This window comes from Brassica rapa, chromosome A04, assembly GCF_000309985.2.
Source record: "Brassica rapa cultivar Chiifu-401-42 chromosome A04, CAAS_Brap_v3.01, whole genome shotgun sequence".
Classification (NCBI taxonomy): Eukaryota; Viridiplantae; Streptophyta; class Magnoliopsida; order Brassicales; family Brassicaceae; genus Brassica; species Brassica rapa.
The window spans coordinates 1,055,499-1,078,536 of record NC_024798.2 but is presented as its reverse complement, the minus strand read 5'-3'; the positions used below and the strand labels follow the sequence as shown (position 1 = coordinate 1,078,536).

The 23,038-nt window shown below is 39.1% G+C and overlaps 5 protein-coding genes across 8 annotated transcripts; all 5 read left to right on the top strand.

The window, feature by feature from the left end:
• The first annotated feature begins 667 nt into the window (after positions 1–667).
• Positions 668–10,951, top strand: LOC103862876 (UPF0481 protein At3g47200-like). Its single transcript, XM_033289621.1, has 2 exons — positions 668–3,191; positions 7,105–10,951. Exon 2 carries the CDS (start codon positions 9,074–9,076, stop codon positions 10,379–10,381), a length of 1,308 nt encoding a protein of 435 aa, XP_033145512.1. The 5' UTR covers positions 668–3,191; positions 7,105–9,073; the 3' UTR covers positions 10,382–10,951.
• Positions 10,952–11,750: 799 nt separating this feature from the next.
• LOC103862875 (expansin-B5) lies at positions 11,751–14,403 on the top strand. Its single transcript, XM_009140582.3, has 4 exons — positions 11,751–12,147; positions 12,248–12,360; positions 12,471–12,655; positions 12,938–14,403. The coding sequence occupies exons 1-4, from the start codon at positions 12,003–12,005 to the stop codon at positions 13,605–13,607; spliced, it is 1,113 nt and encodes a 370-aa protein (XP_009138830.2). The 5' UTR covers positions 11,751–12,002; the 3' UTR covers positions 13,608–14,403.
• A 1,467-nt stretch (positions 14,404–15,870) lies between these two features.
• On the top strand, positions 15,871–16,942 carry LOC103863304 (zinc finger protein ZAT9; the record flags this gene model as incomplete). The annotated part of the gene is made up of 1 exon (XM_009141063.2): positions 15,871–16,942. A coding segment is annotated over one exon (855 nt), but the record flags the coding sequence as incomplete, so codon positions are not given.
• A 1,282-nt stretch (positions 16,943–18,224) lies between these two features.
• On the top strand, positions 18,225–19,931 carry LOC103862874. 3 transcript variants are annotated; one of them, XM_009140580.3, is made up of 2 exons: positions 18,225–18,460; positions 18,789–19,931. In XM_009140580.3, the coding sequence occupies exon 2, from the start codon at positions 18,807–18,809 to the stop codon at positions 19,773–19,775; it is 969 nt and encodes a 322-aa protein (XP_009138828.1). In that variant the 5' UTR covers positions 18,225–18,460; positions 18,789–18,806; the 3' UTR covers positions 19,776–19,931. The 3 variants fall into 3 exon arrangements, with proteins under 3 accessions (XP_009138828.1, XP_009138827.1, XP_009138826.1); XM_009140579.3 differs by having other exon boundaries at positions 18,234–18,460; positions 18,774–19,931; XM_009140578.3 differs by having other exon boundaries at positions 18,259–18,460; positions 18,792–19,931.
• Positions 19,932–19,999: 68 nt separating this feature from the next.
• On the top strand, positions 20,000–22,142 carry LOC103862872 (vesicle-associated protein 1-1). Of its 2 annotated transcripts, none has more exons than XM_009140577.3 (8): positions 20,000–20,305; positions 20,420–20,490; positions 20,575–20,656; positions 20,735–20,850; positions 20,930–21,088; positions 21,183–21,227; positions 21,596–21,673; positions 21,797–22,142. In XM_009140577.3, the coding sequence occupies exons 1-8, from the start codon at positions 20,254–20,256 to the stop codon at positions 21,905–21,907; spliced, it is 714 nt and encodes a 237-aa protein (XP_009138825.2). In that variant the 5' UTR covers positions 20,000–20,253; the 3' UTR covers positions 21,908–22,142. The 2 variants fall into 2 exon arrangements, with proteins under 2 accessions (XP_009138825.2, XP_009138824.2); XM_009140576.3 differs by having other exon boundaries at positions 20,005–20,305; positions 21,177–21,227.
• Positions 22,143–23,038: the final 896 nt, after the last annotated feature.

The window sequence follows — 23,038 nt, the reverse complement described above, 5'->3', positions numbered from 1 at the left end:
TTTTGAGGCTCAGGGGCACCACAATATGGAGTTGGAAGGGAGAGTTTTGGATTGGCATGTGGTTCATTTTGTTGGATAGTTGCTGGAGATGAGCTAACATTATCCTTTTGCTGAAGGATAGTATCAATATCCACTACAGGGACCTTGGAACATGTATCTTTAGAAGCTGATGTGGAAGCAGAGACCTTAGACGTTGTAGAAGGTAGGAGACACATCTTCGCTTTGTGTCCTAGGTTACCACACCTCTCACACATAGATGGAATCCATGTGTACTCAACATTAACAAGGAAAATGTTACCTTGTTTATCATCCAAGGGAATAAGCTTTGGAAATTCTCTATCCAGCTCCATCTCAGCTAAAACCTTTGCTTCGCCCATGCTAGTGGGATCAAGTCGGGGTTTATGCGTAAGAATAGGTTCTCCAAGTCCTGAAGCAACATGACTTATTCCCAATCTTGAGTAGCAATAATCAGGAACGTTTTTCAAATTGGCCCAAACCGGAAGCGTAGAGATTTCTGGAATATTGAAAGAGCCTTTTGGAGTCCAAGGCAGTACAAAAAGTAAGCAATCATCAATATGCCATACTCCTTGCTGAATAACCCAATGACGAGAAGGTTGGTGCGGGATATGAAACATGAAAGATGAATCGCCAAGCTTCTTACAACTGATCTTACAACTTCTTCCCCAAATTCTATTGACCACAACATATATCAGACCACCTGGGGGTAGAGAACACTTATGGAACTTGCCAATAATATACTCGTTCTTGTTCTATGGACCTAGCCTAAGCACTTTCGAAGGAATAGATACCTCAGGTGTGCCATCAAGTCGGTAGGTTGGTGTGGCTGCCCGGTAAAGATTCCGTGATCGAGGGCTTAATCTCGCAGCCCACAGGAAGCGGAGATTCCCATCAGCTTTTAGTTCCGAAGTTGGAAGTTTTTCAGCAGGAGGCTGGAGAGTACGTGATGGGTACTTTCCCTTTGGTTGGTTTTTTAAGATCTCATCATTTAACATCGGCCAAAGGGCAGCTAACTGATTCCCGACTATCGCATGATCATAATCTCGAGGAGTACTTGGTTCAGGAGGAGTGTGAAGATGCAAGTGGAGCTTGTAGATGTCAATAGTATTCCGTGACTAACTAGACGACAAAGTTACTGATGTTGGATGCATTAGTCGTTACTACATAAGGCATGCGGAGTGGTGGGTTACCATGTGGATGCAAGATATGCTGAGATGGAGAGACGTAGTCGTTGAAGTAGTTGCTGAGGCAGTGTGTGTCAGAGAGTGAACCAGGAGGCATGCGGAGTGGTAGAGACCATGTGGACGCAAGATGCTTAGCTGGCGTGGGATAAACTTGAGGAGCAAGTTTATACCGTGGAGAAAAAGGCAAGAGATAAACTTGGGGAGCAAGTTTATGCCTTGAGGAATAAGTGCATTTCAAGAAAAGGAAAGTGTACTTATTGATATGGAAGTTGTCCATATTCATGTTCATTGGAGACTAGGGTTTCAGGAACGTGGAGATCATTCTAAAAGAGCTATGGAGTCGTCTGTATTCCATAAGACACTCGCTATTATTATAGAGGAAGGGTGAAAATCCCTTAGGGGTGTTCTTGGGTTGTGCTGAAGCAGATGCTGAAGTACTGACGGGAAAGAGACATGTTTGGGTAGATTAGGAATCTGTCAGTAACGTGTGTTAGGGTGTTAACACTGACGTGTAAAAGCTGATAAGCAAGTCTTGTAATAGATTGTTTAGGCGATTTCTAATAAAGCATAGTTGGTTGCTTGTATCTATTTTGTCTCTTGATTTATCTTCTGCATTACTCAATTGTGGTGTCATCTTTGCACTAACAAGTGGTATCAGAGCGGGTCACCTAAGTTACTGGTGTGATCCTGAAGGTGAAGATGTACATGGTTGTTCTATGCAGAAGACAATCATGTTGAAGGATGGCCGGTATGGTCATTGGAAGGTGCGCATGAAGCTGTTGGTTCGAGGAATCAATGATGCTGCGTGGATAGCTGTGAAGACTGAGTGGGAGGATCCTACCATATTTACAGCAGAGGAAAAGAAGCCCAAGCCTAAGGAGCCAAGACAAGGAGTGTTTCGAGAGGTAGTTCGAGAAGTAGTTTGGCGGATGCGTCAGAGTCTGATGCAGTATGCATGAAGGAGCAGACGGGTGTGTCTGTGATGGAAGGCTTGACATCTAAGCATCTTTGTTTTAGCTTAGTATGCAATCAAGCAGGGGGAGAAGTGGTGACGTTCTGGTCCAAGGAGTGCATATCTCGTGGGGGAGAAGAGCATGGTGATGGACGTCCTGATGTAGATGGTGCATATCTCGTGGGGGGGAGAAAAGCATATCTATGTAAGAAGATGAAGATAATGCAACTTTTGTGGGGGGGAATGGCATATCGAGTGTGGAAGTTTCCAGGTGAGGAAACGTGGTTGTTGAACCAGAAGGATATTGTGCTTGATCGGCACACAAAGCTAAAAGGGGGAGATTGAAGATGCAAGTGGAGCTTGTAGATGTCAATAGTCTTTCGTGACTAACTAGACGACGAAGTCACTGATGCTGGATGCATTAGTCGTTACTACATAAGGCATGCGGAGTGGTGGGTTACCATGTGGATGCAAGATATGCTGAGATGGAGAAGGATAAACTGAGGGTTTATGTCTTGACGTAGTCGTTGAAGTAGTTGTTGAGGCAGTGTGTGTCAGAGAGTGAACCAGGAGGCATGCGGAGTGGTAGAGACCATGTGGACGCAAGATGCTGAGCTGGCGTGGGATAAACTTGAGGAGCAAGTTTATACCGTGGAGAAAAAGGCAAGAGATAAACTTGGGGAGCAAGTTTATGCCTTGAGAAATAAGTGCATTTCAAGAAACGGAAAGTGTACTTATTGATATGGAAGTTGTCCATATTCATGTTCGTTGGAGACTAGGGTTTCAGGAACGTGGAGATCACTATAAAAGAGCTATGGAGTCGTCTGTATTCCATAAGACACTGGCTATTATTATAGAGGAAGGGTGTTCTTGGGTCGTGCTGAAGCAGATGCTGAAGTACTGACGGGAAAGAGACATGTTTGGGTAGATTAAGAATCTGTCAGTAACGTGTGTTAGGGTGTTAACACTGACGTGTAAAAGCTGATAAGCAAGTCTTGTAATAGATTGTTTAGACGATTTCTAATAAAGCATAGTTGGTTGCTTGTATCTTTTTTTTTTTTTGAAAGAATTTTAAATTTATTTCAATCAAAAAAACCTTGTTACAGATGTCTGTGCTGCTTTTATATACAATCAAAGAGAAAACTCTATGAAACCTCAAAATCCCCCTTAATCTCTATCAAACCAACTCTCCATTGCCTTCTCATACTTCTTTCCTTCCTTTCTTCTCAGTGAGGTAATTCTATTTCTGATCAACTTGTCTAGCCTGGCAATCAGACACTCCGCTGGTAGAGATGATTCTCCTACTCTTCTCACAATCCTTTCATGCCATAAAGCATAAGCAACAGCTTGAAAACTATACCGGAATAAGAAAGTATGTACACTCCCATGAAGTCCATCTTTATAACCTGAATCACACTTGACCACCCATGAAATCTCCTATTCCCTGCCAGATTTTTAATAGTACCCAACCACACTTCTTTTGAATAGGCACAGTCAAAGAACAGATGATCCCGAGTTTCAGTAGTCCTTTGACAAAACCAGCAAGTGGATATAGCTTGCGGATTCCATTTGAGAACTCTGTCACCCGTTGCCAGTCTATTATGGATAGCAATCCATACTAGGAAGGAGAACTTTGGTGTGGCTCCATTAAACCAAACACCTTTATACCAAGAGACATTTGGTGAATGAACCCTTATAATATTCCAAGTTTGTGATGAAGAAAACCCTTCTCTGTACTCTCCATTCTCCCTCTTCCACAAACATATATCCTCTATTTGATTAAGCCCTTTGTTTCTAAGCTTCACCACTTCATCATCTATCAACTGAAGAGTTGAAACACTATGTCTTTTAACTCGATATAACTGGATAGCCCTTTCTACCGAACTGTTTATAGGAATACCTAGCTCCATTGTTCCTCTTCCTTCTGTTAGATCAATAAGATTCCCCAACGGCGACCATCTATCAAACCAGAATGAAGTACTAGCACCGCTTTTTACCTCCTTTCTCCACATTTGCCTAGCTAAAGGCCTTAGTTTAAGCAATTTCTTCCACATCCAAGACCCTAAAGCACTTCTCTCATTTACACTCCAGTACGATCCTTTCCGTATTAGATATTTCCATATCCATTTCACCCATAATGATGATCTAGCTGATAGAATTCTCCATGTGAGCTTCAAACATGTCACTCTATTAACATCAGACAGATTCTTTAATCCTAGAACTCCTTCATCTTTCGGTTTACAAACATCTACCCAAGCTATCTTGGCTTTTTGCGTGGACAGAACCGACCCTGACCAGAGGAAAGCCGAGCATATGCTGTTAATCTCTTGGATACACTTTTTTGGCAATCTGAACGCCGACATCCAAAAGTTAGAGATGCTATACAGAACAGACCCAATAAGTTGAAGTCTACCAGCAAATGAAAGGTGCCTCGCCGTCCATGAAGAGATCATGTTCCTTATTCGAGAGATTAGCGGACTGTAGTCTTGGACATTCATTTTTTTGGTAAGGAGAGGAAGCCCAAGATACCGAACTGGAAGGGAGCCAGCCTCAAACGGAAACTGCTCTAAAATAGCCACACTATCCTCAGCTTTAACCCCAGCAAGATAGAGTGTAGACTTCTCCAAACTGATATTAAGTCCAGACATTTGAGAAAATTCTCGGAAAACCACTAGAATACCCTCAATAGAAGTCTTTCTCCCATCTGAAAAGACCAATACATCATTCGCAAAACACATATGTGTCAAGCTTAACTCCTTAGAATAAGGATGAAACCCGATTTTCTTCTCTGCTGCGGCTTTATCCAAAAGTCTTGAAAGAACTTGCATACAGATTACAAATAGATAGGGAGAAAGGGAGCAACCTTGTCGCAGTCCTCTCTTGCTATTGAAGTATTTATTTGTATTGAAAAAGAAGCCATCTCAATGCACTTCTTAATCCAAACAATGAATCTCTCCGGGAAGTTTAGAGCTGTTAGTACTGACAACAAGAACGACCATTGTACAGAGTCAAAAGCCTTATCCACATCTATCTTCACTGCGCATCTCTCTGACACGGAATCTTTATAATAGTTTTTCACTAGTTCTGAGGCTAAGAGAACATTCTCCATAAGTAATCTGTCCTTTACGAACGCAGATTGATTTAAGGATATGAAAAGAGGGAGCAGACCTTTCATGCGGTTTGCCAGCAGATTGGATATTACCTTATAAATCACATTGCAACAAGAGATGGGACGGTAATCCTTCATAGTTACCGCATCATTCTTCTTTGGAATGAGGGCCAGAATGGTGGAATTAATACCTTTTGGCAAGAACCCTTTCTCAAAGAAAGCCTGAACTGCCTTAACGAAATCCCCTCCTACAATATTCCAAGCAGCTTTGAAGAACTCGCTTGTATACCCATCTGGTCCCGGAGATTTGTCAGCAGCCATAGCAAATAGGACCTTCTTCACTTCTTCTGCTGTCACAGTTCTCATTAACATGCTTCTGTCTTCGTCAGAACATTCATAGTTTAGGATCGACTTTAACTCTTCCACACTAGCTTCTTTATAATCCAGAGGAACATGATTTAAGAAGTTGTAAAAGTGATCTACTGCTTCTTTCTTTATGTCCTCTTGTGTGTCTGCAACCGACCCGTCAACCCTCTTGATTTCCCTTATCGAATTCCGAATCTCCCTAACCTTTGCAGCTCTGTGAAAGCTTTTATTATTACCATCTCCCACATCCAACCAATGTATTTTTGCCCTTTGGCTCATAACTTTTTCCTCCAGAGCAGCTAGAAAAATCCATCTTCTGTAAACAATAGCCTCATCTTGAATATTTACTTGATTCGGGTTTGCAAGAGTCTTCTCTTGCACTTCACAAAGATCTTTATATGCATCCCTTGTCTTTTTTATAATCTCTCCCACTTTCTCCTTGCTTAAGTGCTTCAAAACTGGTTTCAATGCCTTAAGCTTTTTTGACAGCCTGAACAATGCCGAGGTGGAGATAAATAAAGGTTCTGTCCCTGCCCAAAACTCCTCAATCAGAGGCAAAAAATCTGGCATATCCACCAACGCATTAACAAATCTAAATGGCTTCTTCGGTTTCATTAACTCTGTCTTGACTATAATTCTGCATCTTTGATGATCTGAGCACCCTCCAGCTTCAAACACACAATATGATTGAGGGAATTGTCGCATCCAAACCTCATTCATCAGGGTGCGATCCAACTTCTTGCAAATGATTCCATTCTCCCTTTTATTACACCATGTGAAACGAGGCCCCTAATACGACATATCTAGTAGAGAACAGTATTTAACAGTATCCTGAAAATTTTGCATCCCCTGAGAATCATGTGAGACATCTTCTACTGAATGCTCCCACCCACTCAAAATCTCATTGAAATCCCCTTGAACTATCCATGGTGACTTCTTTATCATAGGAGAATCTTGATGAGATTTAAGATCCTTCCAAAGCTCCTTTCTTTCCTCCTCCAAATTGAAACCATAAACAAACGAGCAAAAGATCTCGTCTACCATACCCTCCAAAAGAACCGAACATGTAATCAGCTGAGCACTTTGAAAACAGGGAGTGACTCTCACCGTTGGGCACCAGATAACCCACATTCTTCCCCTTCTACTATAATCATAATTTGTAATAGACGACCAACCCGGAAACACTTCCTCCAAAATCCTCTTCGCTTTATTCTCTTTGACTCTCGTCTCGATTAAACATCCAAACTGAAAACCACACTTCCTCACCCAATCTTTCACCACCTTATGCTTAGAATATTTATTGAAACCCCTAATATTCTAGTAAAAACCAGACATATTAATGGCGACGAGGTTTTTTTTTGTTCAGATAGCTTGGATCCCCATCCTGAGCTTTCTGACCTGTTTTATCCTTGAGATACCTATGATTCATCTTGGACTCTCTAGGCAGCATTTGCCTTGGGACTACTTCTTCTAAGGTTGTTTGTATCTATTTTGTCTCTTGATTTATCTTCTGCATTACTCAATTGTGGTGTCATCTTTGCACTAACAGAGTGGCTGGAGGTTTGAAAAAAAAGAGGTTTAGCCCATGATCCCAAAGAAGGGACAATTTTTTCTGAAGCTTGGACCCTGCTATCATCGTGAGAGTGTGAGGCAAAGGTCTCGGATGGTGCTGGTTGAAACATCGGAGCATCGCTTTCAGTAACCAAGTTTACTGCATTGACGGAGATATCCGAACTTCCTAAGCCAGAGACGGTGAGGGAATGTCACATACTTGAACTATAACAGCTTCTGAGGTCAATGGAGGAACCACAGTTTCAAGCAGAGAAGTTTCGTAAGACGTCACTACAGAAGCTTTCTCCATTGTTTCTCTCACATCAGTTCCCAGAGGAGTTTGAGTTTCAGAGATCTCCGAACCTTTAAGACATTCCGTAGCCGTTGATGCAAGTAACGGCAGAGACGACGAACGCATCAGGGACGGAGACGACGAAGAGGGAAGAACCAAAAACGCAGTTGGTTCATCTATCTCTGGATCCATGGCGGGGAGGAGACAGGTCACCACGAAGTGGATAGACCTACCGGCGACGACTCCCTGCGGCGGACTCGTCGAATCTCACGGCGTGAGTAAGCTAGGAATTCGCTTTTACATTCGCTGTTTTTTGGGGGCGCGTGGATGTAACGTGGTGTTTGTTTCCTCTCTCTTTCATGCCCTGAATCTAATTCTCAATGTCATCCAGCATCGCCATATTGTGTCGTCGTCCTCGATCGTTTTGACTACTAAATCAGCCGTTGCATCCACTCTTATTCCCAGGTCTCGAGTAAAGGAGCCTTAGATTATTTGATGGTTTTTTAGGGGAAGGAGTAGGAACTACATTTTCGACGTTCTATAAATATATAACTGTGTATGAAGTAGACTACTGTGCTTATGTTGAATTGAGAAGAGAGGTCTCGAGTAAAGATGGGTATGTTGAAAGTGGGGAGTATGAGGTGGTTTTGAGTCATGGTGAGTCATGGTCAAGCTGGAATCAGGTTTAGTCATGATCATGTTAGTGATGATCCTGTCATAAGCCGAACACCGGTTTAGTCAATGCTCTGAAGTGCCTCTCTGTTTCTGTACTTTTGGTTGTATTTGAAATGTTTCCGTGTGTTATGAATCACGGTTTCAAAATTTCCATTCAAATCAAATAAGACTTATACACTTCTGCCAAAAAAAAAGAAAACAACTTTCATATTAAACAGAGAAACAAGAACTGTCATTACATAAGAATGTAGTTAGAAAACAAATAGGAAGTGGGAAAAAAATCTAATAGAAACAAGAACGAGAACAATCTAAGGACTCCTTACTTGGATCATCAACTTGATCAAACATGTCAGCAGGGAAATCATCTGAGGAAACATCAGCTTTTTCATCATCTTTTGAAACAAGTCTGCATCTTCTAGCTGCTGAGGAGGAGCGAACAAGGGCTCAGCAGGTCCGTGGATATCATAGAAAGAAGGATTCCGGCAACCTCAAGGCTTCATCAACTTGGCGTGATGAGCAAGGAAGAGTCTGAGGATGAACACACAAAAAAAGGAGAATATATTAACTATTAATTTCAAGAGATATGAAAGGGGATGAATAGTTTAAGAGAACAAGCTGCGTTCCAAGCTTACCTAAACCTCCTTCGTCTTTCTCCAAAGAGTGATATTAGGAGAATAGGATAATTACCAATTATCTCGTACACAAAACAAAAAAAGGAAACTTACCAATGTTGTTATGTGTCCATATTTATTTAGGATATTTTCCTTTTTTTCTTATAAGGTTTACGGAGGTTAACATGTATATATATAGGTGTATTGTGCAAACTTGTTCAATAAAAAAGTATTCACAAATCACAAAGTGTGAGTCAATCGTTTGCTACTCTCATAGCTTCTCATAGCTTCCTCAGTTATTTCCAACCCAGAGAGATGTGGCGGTATCCTAGAAACCTCGACAGTTGCTGTATCTACAGAGTCCCGGACTGTATACGCGAAGTAAAACCAGAAGCATACACGCCTCAACTAGTCCTTATTGGACCTCTTCATCGTCCACTGAAATTTCAAGATCTCAAGGCTCTTGATCGTGGAGATGATATTACATACACAACGTCAATGAAGTACTTATACATGGAAGAACATAAGAAGATTTACTTGGCGGCATTCGCAGCAAGGTTTGAAGGCGAAAAGACCATCGATAGATTCAACAGAATATTTGAAGAAGAGGAAGAGAACATCATCGATAGATTCAAAAGAATCATTGAAGAAGAGGAAGAGAACATCAGGGAAAGCTATTCAGAATCAACGGCCTGGATTAAATCTTCAGAGTTTGTGGAGATGGTCCTGCACGACTCTGTTTTCATAATAGAGTCGATACTGAGGTTTCTCATAAAAGGAAGAAAGAAGACAGGAGATCGTCTCATGGACTGGGGATGTCTTACATACACACTCTTTGATGATCTCATCTTGCTCGAGAACCAGCTTCCTTACTTCATCCTTGAGAAACTCTTCGATCCAATCGTCCAAAGAATCTTGCCGCAAAAAACGTTTTGTGACCTAATCATCAGTTTCTTCAACCTCCAAGGTAAAATCGGAGATGATTCCAAATTTAGACATTTCACTGACCTGCAGAGGTGTGTCCGCGTGGAGACACTTCCCAACCATGATGTTTGTATTCACCAACAACACATACAACATGCTTATAATGCGGATAAGCTAGAAAGCGGGGGAGTACAATTTGAGGCCGTAGGAGAAGAGTTCTCATTGAATGTGAGGTTCGAGAATGGTTGTTTGAAGATGCCTCGTCTTATGGTTGATGATAGACTTGAGATGACACTGAGAAACATAATGGCTCTTGAGCAATGCCATTACCCTTTCAACGCCCACGTATGTAGCTACATCTTTTTCATAGATCACCTCATTCACACCACAAAAGCCGCTGACTTGCTTGTCGAGAAAGGAATCATAAAGAATCGGACTGGGGAACGCCATCCAGTCAAGCAAATGGTGTACAAGCTCAGGTCTGGCATCCCTGAGACTGGCTCTTACTATTCTGATATAGCAAATGAAGTCAACAAGTACTCTGAAAGCCGGGTGAACAGGTCAAAGGCCGTCCTGAAGCGTGCGTTTTTTGGTAACATCTTGTCAGGGACAGCCACCATCGTAATTACCTTATTATTGGTGATGACACTTATCCGGACTTGGGCAATGGTCACTCAGATTAATCAGCACAAATCTTAGAGATCCTGTTGCATCTCTATCTCTCTCTCTCTTTACTAAGTACTTCTAAATAATCTCTTTCTCTCTGTACTACTACTTCTCAATCATCTCTCTCTTTACTGCCTACGTTTTTTCTTTTTATGTAAAACTCTTCTCAACACATAAGCTCTCTTTTAAGATAGTTTATCTGTAGCGCAGGCTCAAAATAAGAACAAAGATACATTAAAATCATACAACCTTTTACCACATGAGCTATTAAATTACAAACAAATACGAACATATATAGATGTTTTTTTTTTAAAAGTCGTTATTTTCATATATGATTTGAAACGCAGCAAGGTTAGTGTGTAAAATTTAAGATTGATTAGATCATACAAACCTTTACCAGATGACTACGTGAGCTACGTTATGGGTCAGTTTCAAACAAAGAATAACAGAGCTCCATAGATATGTAATAACACATGGAGGGTTAACGAAAGTAAGTTCGTGGAAACTGCCTTGCAGTCTGAACTCAGAGTCGATGGTCGTGGGCCTTTATGATTACCGCAAGCTTACTATTAAGTCTGGAAAGTAACTGCTCTAACTTAGTCACGTTGCATCTACTTTCACCTGTGTCCTACTGCTTTTTTACTTGTGTTTTTGATGGGGTTCTCTGATACTTGTAACTTAAGAGCTTTTCATCTTGTGTGAAATTAATAGAGAATATGGTAGCTCAGAGGTTCAACTTGGTCAGACTCTGTGTGATGGGTTTTGTGACTGCTCAGTTTGGTACAACCTTACAAACACAGACCTAATGAAGTCTCCTTATCTTATCTTCACGGAGTTTTCTCCTTTGGCTGATCCATAACACACACAATACAATGTATCTCTAGTGAATCTCTCCTCAAGATCTCACTCTCTCACAATACAATGTATCAATTGGAACTCTTAAGCTAATAGATCGATAAAATCTATCCTTCACTCTTTCTCTTTATTTATACTCTAGCGTCACTGTAACTGTCAAAGCCTCTATGTCTCTCTCAGTCAGAGTCTTAGCTTCCTTCTATCTTCTTCCACATCATCAGCTGGTGCTACTTACAGCTTAACAAATAGCTGCTGCTACAACAAAGATTATTAGAGTTGCTTTGCTTCCTCCTCCAAAACTCTCTCGTGTTTTGTAATCTAGTTTATTCAGAGTTGTAACGGTTTTTCTAGGGATAAAGTTTAAAAATTAGAGTTAGAAATTGCATTATGTTGAGGAAAACCATTAACCAAATATACAATTCAAGAGCCCCACTTGATTCTCAATATAGAAAACTTATAAACTTTTAAAATTCACATAAAACCGCTATTGTAAATATGATGGCAGTTGATAGTATTCGTGTGCACACTAAAATTAACAAAATAGACTATTTTATCTACTCCTTGAGCATGTAATTGACGTTAATTACCTCCACCAATAAATAAATAAAAACCTTTGATTGAATGGTAATGGTTTTGTTATTGTGAACAAAACCTCATTATATGCTCAAATAACCTTTTTAAGATGTTGTTTTCCTAAAATCTAGGATAACTATAATTGTCATCTTTTTTTGTAGAAAATCTAAAAGCTATTTAACTCTGGTTTTCCGCCAACCAAAAAAACTTCATTGTTTCAAAAGATATGGCATTGTTTACATGCAAATATTTTTGTTTTATCGTGGCTCTCTTTGCAATCTCATTGAAACTATGTTATTGCCATAATAAAACCCACTGGAACGACGCCGGCATAACTTGGTATGGTGAACGAGAAGGTTTTGGTAGTTCAGGTAATTAACTAGATCATTTCTTGTTCTATAGCACTTAAAAATTTTGAAACTTTTTTTATTCTACATATTTAAAACCGGTTCTTAATATATATATATATAGGAGGAGCTTGTGGATACGGTGATGCAGTTGCAAAACCACCATACAACTGTATGATTTCAGCCGGAGGACCTTCAATCTACCAAGATGGCAAGGGTTGTGGGACATGTTATGAGGTATTTATATATAACTTAAATTGTCTCATAGTGTAATGTATAATTATACTAAAATTAATGTTTTTTTTACTAACATTAATGTTTCCTATATATATATATATACGTTGTAGGTCGTATGCCACCATCCGTTTTGCACGAAAAGGCCGGTCAAGGTGATGATATCGGATGAGTGTCCCGGCTGCACGAAGTCGGCGGTCCATTTTGATCTTAGCGGTAGGGCCTTTGGTGCATTGGCCAAACCTGGCCAAGGCGATCAATTACGTAACCTTGGAGAATTAAAGGTCAAATACAAGCGGTACGTATTGTTAATTCCGTTTTTCAAGAATTGGTTCAATTTAATTTGGATCTTTGGATAGTAATAATTAACAAAAAAAAAAAAGTTGTCATCTCAAACTGACATATTTAATTTATTATACTTGAACATTCTTTTAGCTGAATATATAAGACTAGCGATACTACAAATAAACTATATTGGATTAACAAATTTTTCATTGATGTTTTTTTCCCTTCATTATTCATTGATGTTTCATGGTTAAACATTATAATCTTATTAATTTATTATAGTAATGTTATGCAGTGTATTTTGCGAACACCCTAATAGTAAAATAGCTATTCATATTGACCCCGGAGCAAATCCATACTACATGTCGTTCGCTGTTAAATTTGTAAATGGTGACGGAAACTTTGAATGTGTGGAGGTCAAACCGGCCGGCGAAGCATACATAAAAATGGAGGCGATGAGATCCGCCGTTTGGAAACTTAACGCCGGTCGTGCATTAAAAGGTCCTTTCGACGTTCGGCTTACCTCCGCTGTAACCAAAACAGTGCTAGTGGCTAAAAGTGTTATCCCGGAAAAATGGAATCCCGGTGCTATTTACCATTCCCATGTTAACTTCGCCGTGCCCAAGTTCGTTCACAAGAAACCTGTTCACCACAAACCCATTCACCGTAAACCCATTCACCACAAACCCATCCACCACCATAAACCCATCCATCACAAACCCATTCACCGTAAACCCATTCACCACAAACCCATCCACCACCATAAACCCATCCATCACAAACCCATCCACCGTAAACCCATTCACCGGAAACCCATCCACCGCAAACCCATCCACCGCAAACCCATCCACCGCAAACCCATCCACCGCAAACCCATCCTCCGTAAACCCATCCACCACCGTAAACCCATTCACCATAAACCCATCCACCGTAAACCAATCCACCGTAAACCCTGCCACCACTAACCCCCTCACAAGACACACAAATGATAACATTTTTCCCCTTCAAACAAATTGTAATGTTTGAAAGAAGAAAAACATGGGGTTGCAAATTTTGCAAATGATAGTAATTATTTTAAAATTACAAGGTCATGTGGGTTTAGTGTTGTAGTCGCTCGGCCTCAGAAGCCCACGATATTATAAAAAGGGGTGGGCTACTTGCTACTTAGCTTGCCTTGTATAATAATAAAATTTTTGAATTGTACTTGACTTGTTAAAAACGAATACTTGATCAAAAATGAATTACTTGCAAGTTACTTGTCCCGTTTTACTACTTTTTATTTACGGATACTTGTGAATTATTTACGAGTACTTGTAAACTATTTACGAGTACTTGTGAACTATTTACGAGTTTTTCTGAATATTTAAAAACTACTTACTAAATAATACTCTATAAAAAATAGACATGAAAGTTTATTTTGTTTATTCTACTAAAATTAACATGTGAATTACTTTAAACAAAATATTTGTTCATATTTTAAAAAAGACAAAAAAAGAATATGAATATTTTGATATATAAGCATTGTATAATTTTCATGATGACGAAAATATCTTCTTTAAATAAATAACAGGTGATAACAAGCCGTATAGCCAAATTTTTAATATTTGTTACTATTTAATATTAGTCGAATATTTAAAAATTAAGACTGACACAAAACAAATAACAAGTATAAGAAGAATAATGAGTATTTGTGTCCATCCTAAATACAAGTAAAAGAAAAGACAAATATGAACAAATATTTAATAGATTATTTAACAAATAGTAAGTAATGGATAAGAAACATGGCAAGTGACGAGTCAAGTACTAAAAATAATGCAAGTAATATAAATTATCGACTTGTTACTTGCCTTGACAACACCGAGTACTTGAATTTTCAGGGCGGTTACGAGTCAAGTAACGAATTTAAGGTGAGTAACGAGTAATAATGCTCAGCCCTAGTTATAAATATGGAACACATGTGCTATTATTGGCTTAGGGCTTTGCTTTTCTTTTTTTGTAACAACTTAGGGTTTTGCTTTGAATTTTTTTTTTTTGCTAAGAGTTTTGCTTTGAATATGCAACGTAAAGTCTTTAGACCAGATCGGACCGATTTATGAGAGGCGTTAAATGGTTTTCACGTGAAAGAAAAGGTGACTGATGCTGATGCACATAGCACAATTGGCGCAAAACTACCTTTTCACAAGTTTGGTAAATAAAGATTACTCAAAGTCTTGTTGTAAATCACCTAACTATATGAAGATCGTTGAGGTTAAATGTTTAAAACGTTTTTGTTAAAAAAAAAATACAAATATGAATGGAAAATATATACAACGGTTTTATTTTGTTACAAGAAAAGAAAAAAAACTCTAAATTGGTAATGTGTTTGCTCAACTTATGGCATCTTGACTTGTTCTTCTTCCTAACACAACCGTACCTTTCTTATATTTTCTTTTAACCAAGAAAGATCCAAACTAAAAGGAAATATTAATCACACGTTGCATGTTACTTTGGTTATCTATAATGATTCTTTGCATTTAAGCTTAATTCATCCGTTACAAAAGTATACTGAATCTGTTATGAATAACTTGTAAGAAGGTCAACTCACATTGAATTTAACCAGGTTGTTTTGCTTTATTCAACCTTTGATCGGTGAGGGTAATTTTAACAATCGTCGTTGGAGTACTACGTGGATGTCACGTACTGCAAACTCACAGGCAAATGATGTTAACATTCTCTCGTCATTTATCTCGACAACGTTTTTGTTTTTGCTGGTCCGTCGTTACAACCAAACCTTCCTCAAGACTTTTGTACAAACAGCAAATTTTAATACTCCGAATATATCCTTACTAAGGTTTGACGTAAACTAATTTATTTTAAGCGAAAATGTAAAAAAAAAATTAATACGAACCTAAAAATAGTTAAAAGCATCTATTTCTGGTGAACAGAAAACTTTCTTATGACTATTTTAAAACAAAATTTGAAAAGAAGGTTAAACCGGAATATTCAACAAAATATTAGCAGAAACGGGCAAGGCTCGCATGTTACATTGTAGCTTCTTCAACTTAATTAGATTTATTTTCTTACACTTTCCGTTTTTCCAGATCAAAATTTAATTAAGTTTTGTTAAACAGTAAAATTTAATTTAGTTGTTTTTAGTTTTTCTTTATAATATTCTCACAAATATATTAAGCTTATTGGTGGAGAGGAACGCTTGTAGATTCCACCTTTTTTTCTTCTTCTACTTCTTGAACTCTGTATTCGCTATTGAAGACGGAGAGCTACAAGTGCAAGTTTTGCTTTAAGAGCTTCGTCAACGAAAGAGCTTTAGGTGGTCACATGCTAAGTCTTCACAACTTTTGCATTGAGGAAGAGGCAAGGCCGAGTCAACTCAGTGATGATTCTGAGTCCGATGTTTCTTCTTCTTCTTACTCTCACGAAGTAGAGAGAAAGAGAAGTGGGTTGAGAGAGGAGAAGCATCCAACCATGTATGACGACCAGAGGAATATTACTAACCTGACACGGAAACGATCCAAGCGAACTCGGAAGCTAGACTCGTTCGCTTCAAAGAAGATGAAAACGAGTCAACTCGGTTACAAGACCGAACCCGAGCCTCCTTACAGCTCAGCTTCTGATACAACGACGGAGAAAGATCTCGCCGTTTGTCTCATGATGCTCTCAAGAGACAAATGGAAGAAGAAGAACAAAACTAGTAGTAGTACTAAAGAAGTAGTGGAAGAGATCGACAACAACTCGAGCAAGATGAATCGAGCAACGAGGACGAAAGGGAGATTCACGTGCGAGACATGTGGGAAAGTGTTTAAATCTTATCAAGCATTAGGTGGGCATAGAGCAAGCCACAAGAAGAACAGAGTTTCAAACAAAATAGAGTACGATAGTGTAGTTGTTGTTGAAGAGAAGAGGATCCATGAATGTCCGATTTGTCTAAGAGTGTTTACGTCCGGACAAGCACTTGGTGGTCATAAGAGATCACACGGACTAGGAAACTTGTCTGTAAATCATCATCAAGTACGTCGAACAGAGTCAGTGAAACAGAGGATGCTAGATCTTAATTTTCCTGCACCAACCGAGGAAGATAAAAGGTAGCAGACTTTGCGTGATTCGGGTCGTCCAAATTTTCATAAAGTTTGAATCTTTTTGAATTTTTTTTTAAAAACTATTATTATTATTATTGTTATATAAAAATGTTTGTTTTAAGTTAACTGCAAGGGAGGCTAGTTTCACATGTTCTAACGCCGGTTCTTGTTTCGTACTGGCCTCACGTCTTGTTCGCCTGACCATATCAATCGAAGAACATTCAAATTAGTAGTTTACTTTATAGACTTTTTATGTACATGTATGTTGAATTATATAACTTCTTGCTTCTACTCTGTTTATGAAAGCTACTACTTCTAATTGTGCCCACTTGACTTATACCGTTTAGCTTTGTATTAGAGTTAGCCAAGGCTCTTGAAAAGTTTTATTACATTTTATAATTATTTAGTTCAAAGTGGTATAAAAGACTTGGTTGCATGGGTAGAGTTGCATTTGGTCTACCACAAATGTAGAATTATTCCTTGAGTATACTTTATTCTTTACTTAGGACTTGAAGCGAAACCCCCACTAACTTTCACCGCCCAATAGAATCCAACACATTGTGATCAAGAGTGGTTGTATCCAAGTTATTGCAAGCTTGACTAATCTCACACTAATTTTCTTTGGGGAGACTAATGACTTGGGATTTGGTGAGATTAGTCTCCTGAAACCATTCAATCTGATATGATCATTTTTCAAAATTTGGAGGCATTCAAGTGTTTGAAGTTGAAAAATATAGTGAATGGATTTGAAAAAAACCGTAGAGTTAAATAGTAGTAGTAAATAAAAAACACTTTTTTTAATAGATGCATCTTCTATGTCTAAACCTGTGAGCCCATTTGATGCCAGCCGTTGGTAAGAAAGATCCTGAGACTGACACTAACCTTCACTAATATTCGCCTGTGAAAATAATAAAGCAAAAGCAAACCCAAACATTCAACAAGAAATATGTAAAGTAAACACGATTATAAAGTTGAAGAACTAGCTTGGTCTACTCAACCTATGGCTTACTTCACAATTTTGTTGCTATTGATTGGACAAGCACTCATGCTCAGGTAAGACTAAACCCTATTCTTCTTATTTTATTTATCTGATAACTCAGTTTATATAAATATATATATATATATATACTTTTTTGTTATAAATATTTTTTAAAAAATTGATAACAATAGAAGCAAACAAAGAGGACAAATCACATTGACATTGGGTGTGGTTTAAAACAGAGAAGCACAAAGAAAAGATGTGTGGTTGGGCGTGATTAAAGTGACTTTCTGACTCAATGCACCAGGCTTGAGAGCTCAAGTCTACTGCATTTAATTTTCTTCTGTAGTTAATGTGTTTTCAGTGCTCCCTCTTGTGCTTTTCCTAACTTCAATTGTTTTATTTAGATTCTAGAGAAAAGAACTTCAAAAAGTGACTTTTACTAACCACATATCTATCACCTTCATCTATCAATCAAATACTCCATAACCTATAACAAGTTCCAGTTAACAACATTAGATTGAAATGGTTTACTAGGCTCTCTATAGATATGTATTGGGCTTTATAACAAGATGGGCCCATTATGCAAGCTGTCTGTCTACCCACGTCAAGTATAACAAGATGGGCCGACACTTTGTGTTTCTGTCCCGACATTTTGCATCCAGACACCTCTGTTACTGTCTGTTTCCAGAACTTCTCCCCGGAGACGAAAAAGAGAAATAGCTACCAAACGATCTAGGGATCTTTACCGTTCTTCGATTCGCCGGTGAGTTTTAATTTATCCGACCTCTTCTTTGATTTCCTTAAATGTTTCCGGTTTGCTCTTCCTGAGGATCGGTATAGATTTGATAACCGGTTTCAATTTGATCAATCCTTCTCCTTTATGCTGAAAGCCACTAGTAAGAAACCTAAAGTTTGCGTCTTTAATCTAATCCAATGAAATAATTCAAGTTCTTACTCGTTAATTGAATACTTAAAGTGATATAACTATTTTACTTACAGGTTCTGATTCTTACTTATATTGAGTTGACTTTAATTATCTTAAAGTTGTTTGCTTTGTGTGATTTTGAAATGTTCAGTGGGTTTATGTTAAGCAGATAGTTGAGGCTTCAATGGTGAGCCAAGGAATGGTGTCTCTCACCAAGTCTCTATGCATTACAACTCCAAGAATCCGCCTCAAGAACCCCAAGATAATGCACAACCTAAAGACCGGCTCTTCTCATCATCTCCGCGTCTTATGCACAAAGATGTCTCAGTGGCAACCATCACCTTTCATCCGTTCTTCTGCACAAGAAGCTGGTAACATAGTATTAGAGAAAACCTCAAATGTGTTCGATTCTATTGTATCAGAATCTGCAGAGGAGGAGAAAGTAGAGACTAACTCTCACCAAGTTCAGGTTTTCAAATGGCCGATATGGCTTTTAGGTCCATCTGTACTACTCACAAGCGGCATGGCACCTACACTATGGCTCCCATTATCATCGGTTTTCGTCGGTTCAAACGTGGTTAGCGTGCTTTCATTGATCGGTTTGGACTGCATTTTTAACCTCGGAGCGACCCTTTTCTTGCTAATGGCTGACTCTTGCGCACGTCCTAAGGATCCTTCACTGTCCTGCAAGAGCAAACCGCCGTTGAGCTACAAGTTCTGGAATGTTTTCGCGCTCTTAACCGGGTTTCTCGTCCCTACGCTGCTTCTCTTCGGTTCCCAAACCGGTTTACTCGCTTCTCTCCAGCCTGAGCTTCCTTTTATCTCCTCAGCTGTTCTCCTCTTGCCGTACTTCATCCTCCTCGCGGTTCAGGCGTTGACGGAGATTCTGACTTGGAGTTGGCAGTCACCGGTTTGGCTAGTGACGCCGGTTGTCTACGAGGCGTACCGGGTTCTGCAGCTGATGAGAGGGTTGAAGCTAAGCGCGGAGGTGAACGCGCCGGTTTGGGTGGTTCATATGATACGTGGGCTTGTGTCTTGGTGGGTGTTGATATTGGGGATGCAGCTCATGAGAGTTGCTTGGTTTGCTGGGTATACATCTAGAACAACAACAACAACTAATCAGCAACCAGATTCATCTGTTACTTCTAAGTAAAGATAGATAGTTATGTTTCTTCCAAAAGGATATGTAACTATTTTATTATATAGTTTTTATTGTTGGTGATAATAGCAAAAACATATTTTTTATATTCCTCTGTATGCATCAAGCAGAATCTATTGCTTCTAAGTAAAGATAGATAGTTATATTTCATTGCCGTAGTTAAATTATTACTAAGCTCTTTGGACCATCCCTTGTGTTTAGGAGAAGAAGCGGGCAAGGAAAAAAGAAAAAAGAAAAAAAAAACGAACATAACAGCAAACGTACCGAAGATGCGACTGGCTTTGACACGTGAGAGCCACGTGACAAACGCTCCTTATTTAAAAAATAACATCTATGGAAAAGACCATAATACCCTTGAGACAGAACAAGACAAATAGCGATGTCCCTCTCTCTCTCTTGATCGACGGACTGGTGGTCTCTCTCTCTCTCTCTGAACCGGTCACGGGAAGAATCTCCGGCGATCTTGATCGGGATGAGTAACAGCGAGCTTCTCTCCGTCGAGCCTCTCGACCTTCAATTCCCATGTAAGCTTCTTTTCGGACATGTCTTCTCCTTTGTCGGGACCAGATCTGGATCTTTTCTCTCTGAGTTACGGTGTTAATGATGATTAATCGTGATCTTGTTCTTCTATGATGTAGTTGAATTGAGGAAGCAGATCTCATGCTCTCTTTACTTGACCAACAAGACCGACAATCATGTCGCCTTTAAGGTGTGATTATATTATATTACTAACATTTCCAGATTTTGGTTTGTGTTGTTTGATCTCGTGTTTCGCTTCTCGTTTTTTTTAAAGGTTAAGACAACGAATCCGAAGAAGTATTGCGTTAGGCCTAACACTGGAGTTGTTCTTCCACGGTCCACTTGTGAAGTTCTTGGTTCGTTCTCTCTCTCTCGTGAAGAAGAATAAAGCTCCTTTCGATATATTTATTCTTTTGATTTGGTGTTTTGTGTAGTGACAATGCAAGCTCAAAAGGAAGCTCCTTCGGATATGCAGTGCAAGGACAAGTTTCTGCTCCAGGGTGTTACTGCTAGTCCTGGTGTCACGGCCAAGGATGTTACTCCTGAGATGGTTGGTACTCTACTAGTGCATTTCCCTTTTTTTTATTTTTTGTATGGATAATTGATTAATCTATAATGAAACGTTGCAGTTTAGCAAAGAGGCTGGGTATCTGGTTGAGGAGACTAAACTGAGAGTTACTTATGTTGCTCCACCTCAACCGCCATCACCTGTTCACGAAGGTTCTGAAGAAGGTTCTTCACCAAGGGCTTCTGTTTCTGATAACGGAGGACAGGCTTCTGAATTTTCTGTCAGTAGTACATCTTTTTCAGTGCTAAGATATAACATTTCCTCTTTTAGTTTAGTGTAGATGGTTTCTCATGTGTGTTTGGTTTTAGTTTCAGAGATCTAGCGCGGACAAGGTTGAACCTCAAGAAAACACACCTGAGGTATTTTTTTACAATTCTTATAAGCTCTTTTCAACCATCAATGTTAGTGTTCTTGTCTTTGCTCTGTTAAAAATGGCCATTAGTTAGAACTTGGGAACTACTTTTATTGGAAAGTTAGCTTTAACAGTTGATGTATTAGGTTGAGAATCTTTAATTATTTTTTTGTTGATTACTTAAAAGGTTCATTTCACTTTTAGAATCCAGCCAAATCATTAAGCTGCCCATTACTTATTTATTACTTTGTTGATGTTTTCTGCATATTTTTAATCTGCATTCAATCCACTAGCTCTAACTTGACACCAGGTACTAGGAAAGTCAAGTTGTTCTACAATGTTATCTAGTAAGAGCTGAGTTTTGTGTGATTGCAGGCAAGGGCTCTCATCACAAAGCTAACCGAGGAAAAACAGTCTGCCATTCAACTTAACAACAAACTTCAAAGAGAACTGGTAAACAACTTTCTCTTGAACCCTTTGAATGAAGATAGTTGATCTATCTAACCTTAAAGAGTATCAAACCAAAACATGTTCCAAAGGCTTCCTTCGTCTGAAAAGGATTTGGTTGATGTGCAGGACCAGTTAAGGCGTGACAGCAAGAGAAGCCAAAGTGGTATCCCTTTGATGTACGTTCTCCTGGTCGGACTAATTGGTCTAATTTTGGGATACATTATGAAGAGGACATAACCACCCCCCCCCCCCCCCCCACACCTCGGAAGAAAAGAAGAAAAAAAGAAACAGACTTTTCTTTGTTTAACTCATTTTCCAGTCGGAACATTCTTTTTTTCTTTTCTGTATTTGACAATTTCACCTAAGAAAGGTGTGCCTCTAGCGGATTTATAACTCAGTTTACTTTTGTTTTTAACTTTTGTAATCCAATGACTTTCATTACATGCTTCTTTGAATGTTTCACTTCCTAAAAGCTTCCTTGAATGTTACGCCACTCTCATTGAGCTCTCTCTCTCTCTCTCTCGATTCCCAATCATTGTCTCGTTCTCGCTTTAGTTGATCACTGCTGCAGCTATAGCTTAATCAGATCAGCTTGGTGATGATGGCCAGACCCGTATTAAACAATCTAATAGCCTTGGGCAAACATAAAAAAAAAAAGGCCATATTTTAAACATTTTTTCACTGTATTTAAGTTCAACTAAAGAATTTCAATAATCCACAACAAATAAAAAATAGGTATGAGTTCCTTTAAATACGAAAGACAATACACACTAAAAAAAAAAATGTGAACCTTGGGGTTTTTTGTTATAAAGTTACTAGCTATTTTCTCTTTAACAAATTAATGTGGGCCTTTTATTACTACGAAAATCACACTAAATAAAATTCTGAGCCCAAAGACCCATGGTCATTGCCCCTACTGCCATGGTCAAGAGCCGACACTGATGATGTCAACTCAAAAAGGTAACGTTATGCATCTTTTTTTGTGTCATTCGACACACATTTGCTTCGTGATTATTGTTTGATTGCGGATCTCTCTCTCACGATATTACCTTGGCGCTACTGTTTAGGAACATGGAAGAGATAAAATAACTACAAACCGTAGAGAAAGATTTGAGTTTAGAACAACAAAAGCACAAATCAAGAAGCCTTCAAGAACATGGTAGGTCATTGAGACATCTCGCTCATCCGTAGATGATAACAGATCAAACCTGTTTTTAGTAGACAGAGGAGGTCCCAAACTAGAGCTCGAAAATGCTTCTGCAGCCACTATTTTTGCCTGCAGTGCAACATTAGCTGCGACCTTGGAGGCAGCCGCTGCAGCCTTTGCAACCTCAGCAGAAGCTATGGCAACCTGCATTGGCTTGTGAT

Excerpts from the sequence above, each read along its gene's own strand:
- LOC103862876 (XM_033289621.1), top strand. The coding sequence starts at position 9,074 with ATGTGGCGGTATCCTAGAAACCTCGACAGTTGCTGTATCTACAGAGTC.
- LOC103862875 (XM_009140582.3), top strand. The coding sequence starts at position 12,003 with ATGGCATTGTTTACATGCAAATATTTTTGTTTTATCGTGGCTCTCTTT. Across the intron at positions 12,148-12,247 it reads AGAAGGTTTTGGTAGTTCAG|GAGGAGCTTGTGGATACGGT; the intron begins GTAATTAACTAG and ends ATATATATATAG. Across the intron at positions 12,361-12,470 it reads GTTGTGGGACATGTTATGAG|GTCGTATGCCACCATCCGTT; the intron begins GTATTTATATAT and ends TATACGTTGTAG.
- LOC103862874 (XM_009140580.3), top strand. The coding sequence starts at position 18,807 with ATGGTGAGCCAAGGAATGGTGTCTCTCACCAAGTCTCTATGCATTACA.
- LOC103862872 (XM_009140576.3), top strand. The coding sequence starts at position 20,254 with ATGAGTAACAGCGAGCTTCTCTCCGTCGAGCCTCTCGACCTTCAATTC. Across the intron at positions 20,306-20,419 it reads TCTCGACCTTCAATTCCCAT|TTGAATTGAGGAAGCAGATC; the intron begins GTAAGCTTCTTT and ends TCTATGATGTAG. Across the intron at positions 21,674-21,796 it reads ACAAACTTCAAAGAGAACTG|GACCAGTTAAGGCGTGACAG; the intron begins GTAAACAACTTT and ends GTTGATGTGCAG.